Source organism: Callorhinchus milii, unplaced genomic scaffold (genome assembly GCF_018977255.1).
Source record: "Callorhinchus milii isolate IMCB2004 unplaced genomic scaffold, IMCB_Cmil_1.0 Scaffold3, whole genome shotgun sequence".
Classification (NCBI taxonomy): domain Eukaryota; kingdom Metazoa; phylum Chordata; class Chondrichthyes; order Chimaeriformes; family Callorhinchidae; genus Callorhinchus; species Callorhinchus milii.
The window spans coordinates 51,807,766-51,820,730 of NW_024704744.1; the positions used below are offsets into that span (position 1 = coordinate 51,807,766).

The 12,965-nt window shown below is 43.8% G+C and overlaps 1 protein-coding gene across 3 annotated transcripts in view; it reads left to right on the forward strand.

Moving 5' to 3' along the window:
* ccdc162p overlaps positions 1 to 12,965 on the forward strand; it is a 41,452-nt gene that overhangs the window by 20,975 nt on the left and 7,512 nt on the right. For all 3 annotated transcript variants that reach the window (XM_042332847.1, XM_042332848.1, XM_042332849.1), the window contains 4 exons: positions 6,156 to 6,308; positions 8,900 to 9,034; positions 10,174 to 10,326; positions 11,390 to 11,599. In XM_042332847.1, coding sequence (XP_042188781.1) covers positions 6,156 to 6,308; positions 8,900 to 9,034; positions 10,174 to 10,326; positions 11,390 to 11,599 — 651 coding nt within the window. The remainder of the gene's footprint in view (positions 1 to 6,155; positions 6,309 to 8,899; positions 9,035 to 10,173; positions 10,327 to 11,389; positions 11,600 to 12,965) is intronic.

Consider the following 12,965-nt stretch of genomic DNA (forward strand, 5'->3'; position numbering starts at 1 on the left):
ACATATAACTTTATTTATTAGGTTAGATAAGAGCCCAACCTAATAAATAGTTTAGTGATGGTTTGAAAGAGAAAGAAGAATTGCAGTTATTAAAAAAACAGTTTCCAGAATTTTGTACAATTCAGCATGATATTAACTTTTAAGTCAAAATGGTCTTTACAGGCTGAGACTAGATGAAATTTCAGGCCTCTTATTTCTACATTCTGATGATGTTCATCGGAGATCAAAATGTAGAGGGAGCCACAATTGAGGGATTGTCATGATTTGTTAAAGACAAAAGGAATGTTTTCCTTTTGTCTTTGACAAATCATGAGTCATTATTTGTTTTTTTTCCATGCAATGAAATGCTAGTTGGAATATAATATATCCCAATACATTTCCCCAGTAATATTATGATTGCCAACCTTTTTTGGCTGCAAATCCATGAGAAAGTGTTAGGTGGTTAGCAGAATCTGTCTTGGAAGAGTATTCTTTGCATCATTTTCAATTCCACTTGTAATTGTTGCCACTGCCAGTTCGCACCCCTTGCACTGTTCCTGATGTTTTGCTTATCAATATTGTTATAACAGTCACAGTAGAGAAAGGTTTCATGAACACTTGATCAAATTCACAGAAAAATGGTCAATCTTTTTTTCCATAACTTTTTTTTGGTCACCGGAAATTAAACCCCTTGCTGTGCTCCAGAGTCCCCAGTGCCATTCTCTGAGAAACCCACAAAAACAGAGGATATGAAACTACAGTATTCGCAAACCACAAATTGCTGGTCTAATCACTGCTGCTCTGGTTTGTGATGTTGGAAAGTAAAACTTTGGCCTCAAAACAGCATTTGCCATTCGTCAGGTTTGTTCTTTTTAATTAGCAAATTTACTGTGAACTTGGTAAAAATTGTATCATTTCAATCACAAACCAGGAGTCAAACTTTAATGGACTGAAGTCTGGTTTGTGAACGATACATATTCAACTTCATCAAGCTTCCACTTGCCAGTTTTTGAATGACACTCCCTCCTAGCGGCCTGGAAAACACAGGCATCGGAGTTGGCAGTGGCTTTAGGGACTCAAGGGTGTGGTTTGAGAAACAGCTGGAAATTAAGAAGCTAAATTCATGTATCATTGCTGTATGAAGACATCTTAAAACAGAGTGGAAGTGTGTATCATGTGTCAGCACCACCCAGATCTCGCTGTATAATTCTGTTTTATAATCCAGAACAATTATCTTGGTATCCATCCTTGTCAATCATCTGACTGAGTGTTTTGTGTTGAAAGAATTTGCATTTTTACATTTATTACCCGAATCATCTAAAAATGCTTCATAGGTAATCACTGCCAAGTACATTGACCGTTTTTGTTGACACTGTATGTGGCAGCTATTTATCCTACAAACACATATGAGGTAAATAAATGACCAAATTATTCTGATGAAGCAAGAGGCCTTGAGGCTGGGGAAATGTACAAAAGCAGCTTAACTGGTTCCCACACAGAGAAACTTAGCTTGTTTAATTAATACAACATTGTTAGCAATGTGCTTTCCTTTCCTGCCTCTCTACCTCCATCTATTGCCCCTCTCTCGCCAGCCTCCACCAGCTCCTAGTACCTCAGCATACCCATTTTAAGATCTTCATCCTATACCTAAAATACTTAAATTATTTTGTTTTTTGCTAGAATTGCAATTTCTTCCAAACCTATTCGCTGGCCTGTGCCTTCTGGTCTTTCAACTCATCTACTGCTTGTCCGTCACGCTCCTTCCCACAAGGGGAGAACAAGTTTGCAGGGCTATGGGGAGAGAGCGGGGCAGTGGGATTGATTTGGATAGCTCTTTTCGAACAGCCAGCACAGACACAATGGGCAGAATGGCCTCCTTCTGAGCTATATAATTCTATTTTCTATGAAGTCTTCAACCACTATGATTCAACGCTTTCCCTAAATCCCTTTGCTTTGTGCCTTCTTGCCCTGACTTCAAATTCCTCTAAAACATTTCTTTGATTATGCCTCGAGTCAAGACCGAGGCTCTCCTGATTGGCTCCCGTCAGCGCCTCCTCACCTCAGGCGCTGACAGCATCACCATCCATGGTCGCACACTCCACCGTACTAAGTCAGTCCGGAATCTTGGCGTCCTGTTTGACCCTCAACTATCCTTTCTACCCCACATCTGCGCCATGACCCGCTCTGCCTTCCCCCAGTTCTGCAACATCCCCCGGCTCCTCCACTCTCTCGCACTGCAGGCCGTTGAAACCGTCATACATGCTTTCACTACATCGAGGCTTGACTATGCAAACTCACTGCTTGTCGGCCTCCCCAACTCCTCCCTCCACAGGCTACAGATCATCCAGAACTCTGCAGTGCGTGTCCTCTCTCGCACCAGGCTCCGTGACCCTATCACCCCGATCCTTGCCCACCACTGGCTTCCTGTCACACAGAGGATACAATTCACAATCCTGGTCCTCACCTTCAAAGCCCTCCACGGTCTTGCTCCCCCTACCTCTGCAACCTCCTAACCCCCTACCATCCTACTTGCTCCCTCCGCTCAGAGGGCTCCAGCCTGCTTCATGTCCTCCGCCTTCCTTGCTCCACTATTGGCAGGCAGGCCTTCCGCCACTCTGCCCCCACCCACTGGAACTCCATCCTGCAGTCCCTCTGCCTCGCCCCCTCCCTTGCCACCTTCAAGACCCATCTCAAGACTCTCCTCTTCGACCGTGCTTACGATCTCCCTGCTTTTTCCCCCCCGTGCCCTCCATCCTCCCCAACCCCGACCCTCAGCTCGGGTCCATAACTCTGTCTGTCTAGCGCCTTGGGACGTCCTCCTGATGTGAAAGACGCTTTACTAATGCTTTACTAAGGATGGTAGGAGGTTGCAGAGGTAGGGGGAGCAAGACCGTGGTGAGCTTTGAAGGCGAGGACCAGGATTGTGAACTGTATTCTCTGTGTGACGGGAAGCCAGTGTAGTTGGGCAAGGATGGGGATGATAGGGTCACGGAGCCTGGTGCGGGAGAGGACACGCACTGCAGGTCCTACCTCTCCCACCGTCTTCATTTTGTTTCCACAAATGGCTTTTCCTCCAGCCCCCACACTGTCTCGTGCAGTGTTCCTCAGGGCTCTGTCCTCGGTCCCCTCTTCTTCACCCTCTATATGCTCCCCCTCGGTGACATCATCCGCAGACATGGGGTTAACTTAACTTGACACCCAACTCTACCTTTCCTCCTCTACCCTCAACTCCACGACCACCGATGCCCTGACAGCCGCCTGTCTGACATCGAGTCCTGGATGAGAGACAACTTTCTTCGGCTCAACGTGCGCAACGTGTGATTGGCTCACGTCAGCGCCTCCGCACCTCAGGCGCTGACAGCATCAGCATCCAAGGCTGCACTCTCCACCTCTCAAAGCCAATCAGGAACCTCGGTATTCTATTCGACCCTGAGCTGTCCTTTCTTCCCCATATCCGCACCACAACTGGCACCGCCGTCCATCACCTCCGGAACATCGCCAGACTACGGCACTACCTCACCCCTCACGCTGCTGAAACACTGGTCCACGCCTTTATCACCTCAAGGCTGGACTATGGGAACTCTCTCCTCGCCAGTCATTCAGAACTCTGCAGCTCGTGTACTGTCCCGCACCAGGCTTCGCAACCACATCCCTCTCACCCTCGCTCGCCTCCACTGGCTCCCCATCCCCCAGAGGATCGAAATCAAGATCCTCATCCTCACCTACAAGGCCATTCATGGCCTTGCTCCCTCCTACTTCTCCGACCTACTATCCCCCTACTTACCTGCCCATACCCTCCGTTCCTCTGGCTTCGGTCTGCTCCACATCCACTGCCCCAACCGCCCTACCATCGGTGGCCGGACCTTCAGCCTCTCAGCCACTAGGCTCTGGAACTCCATCCCGAGTGCCTTCGCCGCTTCCTCCCTTTCCTCCTTCAAGGCCGGTCTCAAGACCTTTCTCTTCATCCGTGCCTTCAGCTCCCCTCTTGACTCTCTACCCCCTCCTCACTCCCACCCTTCCCTCCCCTCCCCCTGACCATTTCCCCCCTGCTCGGGTCCCGACCCAACTGTCCAGCGCCTTGGGACGTCCTCCCGATTTGAAAGGCGCTCTATAAATGAAATCTTGTTGTTGTCGTTGTTGTAATAGGAACATAGGAATTAGGAGCAGGAGTAGGCCATTCGGCCCCTCGAGCCTGCCCTGCCATTCAATAAGATCATGGCTGATCTTTTAAAATAACTCCATCTGCCCATCTTATCCCCATATCCCTTAATCCCTCTATGTTTTAGAAATCTATCAATCTCAGTCTTGAATATGTTCAAGGACTGAGCATCTACAGCCTTCTGGGGTAGAGAATTCCATAAATTCGCTACTCTCTGAGTGAAGAAGTGTTTCTTCAACTCTGTTCGAAAAGGCTGACCCTTAACCTTAAGACTGTGACCCCTAGTTATAGATTCTCCTACCAGGGGAAATAGTCTTGCACTGTCTACTCTGTCAAGCCCCATAAGAATCTTATATGTTTCTATAAGATCACCCCTAATTCTTCAATATTCTAGAGAATATAGGCCTAGTTTACTCAACATATACTCCTAGGTCAACCCCCTCATCCCAGGAACCAACCTAGTGAATCTACGCTGGACCCCCTCTAAGGCAAGTATGTCCTTTCTTAAATAAGGAGACCAAAACTGTACACAGTATTCTAGGTGCAGTCTCACCAAGGCCTGATACAGTTGCAGCAAGACTTCCCTATTCTTGTACTCTAACCCTTTTCCAATAAACGCCAACATGCCATTAGCCTTCCTAGTTGCTTGCTGTATCTGCATACTAACTTTCTGTGACTAGTATACAAGGACACCCAAATCCCTCTGAACACTGACACTATCTAGTCTCTCCCCCACTAGAAGATAATCTGCTTTTCTGTTTTTACTACCTAGATAAATAACTTCACACTTCCCCACATTATATTCCATCTGCCACCTTCTTGCCCACTCACCTAGACTATCTATATCCCTTTGCAATGTTTTTGTGTCATCCTCAGAGCTTACTTTTCCATCTATCTTAGTATCATCTGTGAATTTAGATATTTTAAGTTCTATGTCCTCGTCTAGATCATTCGTATAGATTATAAGTAGTTGAGGCCCAAGCACTGATCCTTGTGACACTCCACTAGTCACACCTTGCCAATCTGAGAAGGACTTGTTTATCTCTACTCTCTGTTTTCTTCCCGTTAGCCACTCTTTGATTCATGCTAATATATTGCCTTTAATTCCATGGGCCCTAATCTTGTGTAGTAGCCTTTTATGTGGTACTTTGTTGAATGCCTTCTGAAAATCTAAATACACTGCATCTACTGTTTCCCCCCTATCTAACCTGCTGGTTACATCCTCAAAAAACTCTAAAAGATTTGTTAAGCATGACTTTCCTTTTTTAAAGCCATGTTGACTCTGCCTAATCACGTTATGGTCTTCTAAGTACCCAACGACGACGTCCCTAATTAAGGAGTCTAGAATTTTCCCTACCACCGATGTCAGAATAACTGGTCTCTAGTTCTCCATCTTCTCTCTCCCACCCTTCCTAAATAGTGGTGTGACGTTTGCGATCTTCCAATCAATGGGAACCGTTCCAGGGAATTTTGGAAGATCAAAAGCAAAGCATCCACTATTGTCAGCAGCCGCCTTTTTTAAAACCCTAGGATGCAGGCCATCAGGTCCAGGGGATTTATCGTTTTTCAATCCCAACAGTTTCCCTAGTACTAATTCTTTACTGATGTTAATTTCCCTAAGTTGCTCACTAACATTAGCTTCTTGGTTCCCCTCTATTTTTGGTAAGTTTTCAGTGTCTTCTAATGTGAAGACAGAAGCAAAGTATTTGTTTAAATATCTTTATCTCCCATTATAATTTCTCCTGTTTCTGTCTGTAATGGACCCACATTCACTTTGATAGTGTTGAGTCGACCCCCTCAAATTCTCCCTCGTTTTCTTCCTGTTCTTCCTGTTCAGTGATCCTAGCTGTTTTAATGAAACACTTTGAGATATTCTACTTGAAACGTGCTATATAAGTACTAATTATTACTATCATTAGATATCTGTGACACTTTATTTTGAAGACATACATGTTTAATTAAGCTTGATCAATATTTTGTATTATGTTCATCCACTGTTTGCCACATTGTATGACAGGTGAATCTGGACAAATACCACATCAACATGAACAAAACTGTCTACGAGCTGATCGGTGACGTGAGAAGGGAGGCAGTGGAAAACATAATTACCCTCAAGAAGAAGGTTGGCTCTACAAAAGAAGATGATACATTAAAAGGGAACCTGGCAAGAGTAAGCTGGTCTATTACCTCATCTCTCATTGGAGAGGAGACGTAGCTTCAGAAAGCTGTGTTGGGATTCATAGGGCACAGGTCAGCGGGTGAGAGCAATGGTTTTATCAGATCCTGGATGATGGGTCAGGATGAAGGGAGGGTTAATCATCAAATGCTTTATCTTTGTCTCCGTTATTCTGCTTGTTGTAATGTCACAAGGGTCCTAAGGATCAAATACCTGCATTTGTTATTGTAATAATACTTACATTTCATATAGTGCCTTACATGTCAGAAGTCTCAACAACAACTTGCACTTATATAGTGCCCTCCACGCAGAGTAACGTCTCAGAGCGCTGAACAGTGGTGGAGCCTGACTCCAAGCCGATGGGTGGGGAAATGGCGGTAAGCAGTCACAGAGGAAGGTTTTCAGGTGGCATTTGAAAAACGGGGGTGAGGGGGCAAGGTGGAGGGATCAAGGGAGAGTGTTCCAGAGTTTCAGAGCGTAGTGGCTGAAAATGCAACCTCCGATGGTTGGGTGCGAGGGATGAGCGCATGCACAAGGGTTTCGGCTTCATTTGGGGTAAGGTACAATCGGAGGCAGACAATGTGGCGGAGGTGGAAGAAGGCAGTCCTGGTCAAGGACTGGATGTGGGGCAGAAAGGATAGTTGGGCTTTGAAGTGGATGTCTAGATTGTGCACTGGTTTGGTGAGTGTGAGGGAGAGCCCAGGGAGATTGAGGAGTTCAGATCTGCAGGAGTGAAGATATTGACAGGAGCCAAGAAGTATGGCTTCAGTCTTGTCCACATTCAGCCGCAGGAAGTCTGCAGTCATCCAGGCCCTGATATCAAAGCCATTCACAGAATATACTGTAAAGCGTAGCGAGCACCTTATTACTTCATCTGGACATCTCAAAGTGCTTCAAAAAGTTTTCAATGTGCTGTTCAGTGACTGTATTACAAAGTAAACAAAAAAAATCTTTAATTACCCAAGCCTACAAGCTATTAGCAGCCATGAGTAATTCTTCAGTGGGGGTGGTGGGATGCTCTATCGCAGTCTCGGTAGTCCAGTTCCTGAGCCAGGCAGGTCTGCAGTACTCCAGGGCACTTCTAATGACAGCACAGACAGCCTGGCTCATCAGCAGGACTTGGAAGGGCAGACCAGTCACTGGGGACAGGGAGTCATCCCACTCAGCTCCTGTTAACCTGGCAAGCCAAAGCCCTGATGGGTAGGGTGGTCCCAGCTGGACAATAAGCGGGAAAGCTTGCTAGACAGCGCTATCAGTGGCAAGCTATGCAGTTTTAGCTGGTTAAACTTCAGCAGTACCCTAACGCACACACTAGGGTTCCCAAGCCTTGGATCCTGCCAACCTGTGTCTAATACTTTCCAGAATTAGGTAAGCAGAATGCATCCCTCGAGGGAAAGAGTGGGTATTCCAATGGAATTCTCAGCTTGGTTTGAATACTCTTAAGTATGATGATGGTTTCCGAATGTGTCAGACACCCGACTAACCACAACCCTCCCCCCAAAAAAATAGCAGCAATGAACTCCAATATGTTTGTTAATCCACACGTGAGCCTTTGTCCAATAAACATTGGTGTCGTAAATTCCTATTGTATTAAATCCTAGGATAATCAGTACTTTACAATCCCTATTGCTCAAGTAATCACACAATTTAGTATATGTATATTTTTTTCAGGAGATCAGGGCATTCTGTTTGTTAATCCATCGAGGCTGTGTTTTCCAAAGTCCAATCTGAAACGTGCCTTCAAACGGAAGCTGAGCTGCTGGGAAGTTCCTGTAAAGGTTTCGAGAAATTAAGTTGATTTACAGTCAAACTTATCTTCAACCACCACTCATGGCCTTTATATAAAGATGGTTTCTGAGCAAAGGGGTTTATGTAATTATGGCCTTTGAATAAGGGTTTGCTGGTGTGTGAAGTGGGCTGTTCCAGGGTGGTTGTTTATAATAGAGTGTGGTTGCTGAATGGAGGCGGTTGCTTGAACACCCTATTGAAGTGGCATCAAGTAGTAGATATTTTCCTTCAACAGTTTTCCTACCATTCACTGTAATGAACAGAACTCCACTAAGAAAGAGAGATGTCTGAATAATAAATGCAAAGAGTACTAACCTGTCAAATAACATTTCAAGGTAGAAATATCAGTCCCATGTGAGACAAAAAGAGTAATGGACAGGTATTTCTTATAAACTAGCTGTTTTTTTAATGCATGTTTCCTCTGCTTGGTTTGTATATACTGCTTACACAAACTCAATTTCTGATACTTTAACTTTTTTAAATGGTTTACTAAAGTCAATTTCGACACAAGACATTGTGTGCAAATTGGCTGCTGCGTTCGCTTATTATTAATAAATAATAAAAGCTAGGCCATGAGGCCTTGAAGACCCAAATTCAAACCATGGTGATCATCAGTGAGGAAAATCAAGAGTCTTGTGCTTGAAGGTGCACACAACTTCATTAAACAGTGGTGTTTCAGACAGTGCTGGAATGGAGCTTGTCAAGGAGTATCAGAGGTTTCTGGAGAAAGAGCAGGCTCGAAGTCGAGAGTGTTTCTGTTGAAGCACAAAAGCAATCTATTCCTTTTGTTTGTTCAGCAAGAGCAGCTGCAGTGTTTGCGGGACGAGAACAGTAGACTGGAACAGCTGGTATGTAAGCTGAAGATCATTAACTGCTGGCGTCAAACTGTAAAACAGGAGCAGTTCCAGAGATCACGGAGTGCCTTGGAGCAGGTGAGGGACACAGTGGACAGGGCAAGGAGGACAAAACATTCAGCCCAAATAGTTCAAACTGAGCACAAGTTGCTGAGACATTAGGATTGAAAATGTACAACTTTTGTTTCATGCCCAAAATTCCTCAATCAAATTAAAACAGTTTATAAAACAATTTACAATCCTAAAGGCTGGCAAAGGTCATTTTGCAGTTGGAGTTTCCCAATTTTTGTTGGACTTTCTGGGCTATTTTTGAGTCGAGAAACAATCTGAAAGCAAAATGGCAGCCACGGTGGGGGGGGGGGGGGGGGGGGACTGGCATTTTTTTTCTTTCCCAACACCACACTCTCCATTTGCAAATATTTCCTTACACAGAGTGATCAATAGATGGATTACTAGAAAGGGTGGTCAAGCCCACCTCGTTATGTCTCTGCTCTCTACCACATCTTACTCCTTGCTCGAGAGGTCACGCAGGAGACCCAGGATATCCTGATTGACTTTCATTATGCAAATACCACATTGTTGTTGTATTTTCAACTCTATTCTTAATCTGTAAGGAATATGAAAGTGGTTTAATGAAGATAGTAAAGGACACAGTTTGCTTGGAAAGCATTGAACATTCTTGAATGTTAACCCTATCAGCCTCACAGTACATAAACCTCTTTCTTGAATAAGTCCAGCATCCTGGGCTTGACCACCCTTCCTAGTAATCCATCTATTGATCACTCTCTGTGTAAGGAAATATTTCCTGGTGTGTGTCCTAAACTTTCTCTTTACAACCAAATGCCTGAAACCTATTGCACCGATGCCTTGGTGTATCTGATGGTAGCCTGGCTCTCCTGCATGACCTCTCAGGCAAACAGCGGGATGTGGCAGAGTGCAGAGACATAATGAGAGGGGACCACAATAAATTGCAAATGGGGAGGGTGGTAGGAAAGCTAAAAAAAAAAAATTCCACTTCAGAAAGATTGACTATAAATCTACCAAGATGTGCATTTTTTTGTTCAGACAACTACTAATCAAAACTTAATTTATAAAAAAGAAATTAACATGAGATCAAGAAGCTTTTTTTCAAAATGAGAACATTTAGAAACCTTAACACCATCACAATAACACATTGTGGATGATGTTCCAATGTTTTAACCTTTGCATGTCAACAGGAAGTAATTAAGACCAAGAAGGATTATCTGAACATTAAAATGTTTGCAGAAGAGGAGGTGATTTTACTGCGACAGCAACTTGAAGCTGTCAGAAAAGCTCTGGCCAAGTCTCAGGCTGAGTGTCAGAGAGTGAAGGAAGAACTGGAAAAGGAGGTACAATACTCACATGTAGACCACATGACCGCTATTTCACTGGGTCCATTCACTTTCCTGTAAACTTCCTGTTCTAAAAGCGACACGGATCCTACTGCAGCTACATTTCAAGCATTCCCAACTCCTACCACATCAATTGATAAATCTCATTTTATTTGCCATGTTATGCAATGTGAAAATCGGCCACAAAGCCTCAGTGGAGAGATGGGTTAATTAACCCTGGGACATGAGTTTCTATTCACTCCAGTTTCTATCCTGATTGACTGAAAGTCGTCTCTCTCACTGTTATGTTAAATAGTTAATGTTTGGGGCTTTCACCCAGTTCCTCATAAACCCTTCTTTCTCTTTCCCCACCCCCTCCCCGTGCAAGACTAACCATGTTAGTGTAATTGGACACCAGTGACATTCTTGAACTCAATTTATGACTTCTGCAGTGTCAATTTGGAATGAAAAGCATAGCGTGGATCTTTTAAATCTCACTGTACTTCAGCTGCCCTCTTGACCTAGCCTCATCCAGCAGTGCAGTAACGTGCTATTCAGTGTAACAGCCAGAGCCAATACAGTGTCCAGCCATCCACTGCATGTCTTATACAATGTCTTTTTATTGAATTTTAGGTTTCTCTGAAGAACGACCATATTCATGTAGAAGGCTAACAAGTTTAATTTATAATTTGATTACTTCTTTGAAGTAACAATGGTTATTGTCATCAGATTGTATTTGAGATGGGTACTTTTTATGTGATAGGTATAAACTGGAATAAATTAATATTCCACCAAGGAGAGGGTTGTCTGTGGAAGGGAGGAGTTCAGATGAGTGATGAGGATATTGGCATAGAGGAACATTTTGGAGAGTTTATGTAATTGCCTTTTTGAGGTTCTGAGATGCCATACATTTCTGACAGGAGGAGTGGGGTGGATAAAGTTTACCATGGACGCGGGAGGGATGGGCCAAATATTTTCATGCTGAGAGGAAACCGCAAAATCATACAGTATAAGAATGCAGCAATGTCAGTCTGAGCCATGACAAGTCCCCATTGACATCCTGAGTTAATGTTCACAACAGAAATGGCTACTGAAGGAGTACCAGCACAGGACCTCTCAGGATTTACGGAGCCGGCAGCAGCTGGACAACATGAAGGCATCCGACATGGAGCGACTACTGGAAGACATGACAGAGAAAGAGCAGCAGCTTCGTCTTTTCACCGACCACTTTGAGAGGTCCTCCAAAATCGATCAGATCCAGCACAGTAAAACCAACAAGGAGATCAAGCAGGTAGGAGGGTGAGGGAAAAGTGCTGGTGCTCTCAGTGGTGGGAGTGCAGTACATTCTGAGCTGGTACCAACATTGCCACTATCAATGATGATTCCTAATGATGTGACATGAGCTTTAAAGACATGTTTCTTTAAACAACTGGGTTTATTTACACTCTTGAAACCCAGTACCCAAAAAGCATTCCATCTAGCAGCCCAGATGAAATCTGCAAAAACTCCTTAAATGATAACACTAAGATTAACTATCAATTATGGATACACATCATTGGGAATATGCTTGGTTACTTTAAGGGCCAAATGGTCTTTTTCTATGTTTTACAGTTAACTACTGAACCAAAATGCCCCCTTATTGTTAATAACTTGCAAAGTTTTCTCACATACATAAAATATTTATCTGAAAGTAACTATACTCTTTCACACCTAACATTCCAATAGATGTGACTAAGAAAACTGCAGGAAAATTAGCAGTCAGAAAGAAATGCAAACTTCCTTACTAAATTCAGCTGCACAGAGAGGTCAGGGACTGACAATAGCTTCATTTGAACATCTACTGAACATATTTGCATTTGTTTTTTTTTTGCTTTTTTATTTTACATTAGGAGGATCTCTTCATGAAGTTGAATTAAAGATATCTGCAAATCGGAAGCTAAGTCAGATAATTCAAACAGACTAATGCAAATCACTTGCCCAGGGCGGGTAGAGACAGGGCAGAGTAGAACAGAAGTTTGATCCCCAGATTCAAGTTGTGAAGAGCAATGTTAGGACAGAGGATAATCAGCAGCTGGAGGGGTTACCAGACAAGGGTGGGTAAGCTCAGATTCAGGGCATTATTTAAGAAGCAGCTTGATGTTGTAATGGGAAGACATTGGAACTATGAAGAACCTTCTTCACCTGAATCTCTCTTTGCTTAACTCAAAAGGCGCAAGAACCAAAAGACAGTGTTCTTGGCCAATTACAGAAAGTTCTCGCTGCGGACAATTGCCTACGTAATTGTTTTGACCGCCTGAATAATATGTATTAACAATATTTTTTCCTGTTCCTGTTGAGACTAAAATGAGACTGTGTGTTTTAACTGCAGCATTCATCTAGTGCTTCACAGAGCACACTTTAAAAAAAAGTACTTTGGCAATGGTGTAGAATGGTGCAATTTCATTCAGTGTCGTACAAGGCTTGTAAATGCCTTCCGACGGGTCTGGGACATGCTGTACCTAATCGCTGTTCGATTAGGATGCATTGGTGCCAGCATAAAGCCACTGCTGTAATGACTTTTACATTGTTATTTTATACTGGACAGATTTTTATTGTGAGCTTGAGTTCCCAACTCAAACCATTTCCCTCCCCCCACCCCAAAGTCAATAAGTTGGGAA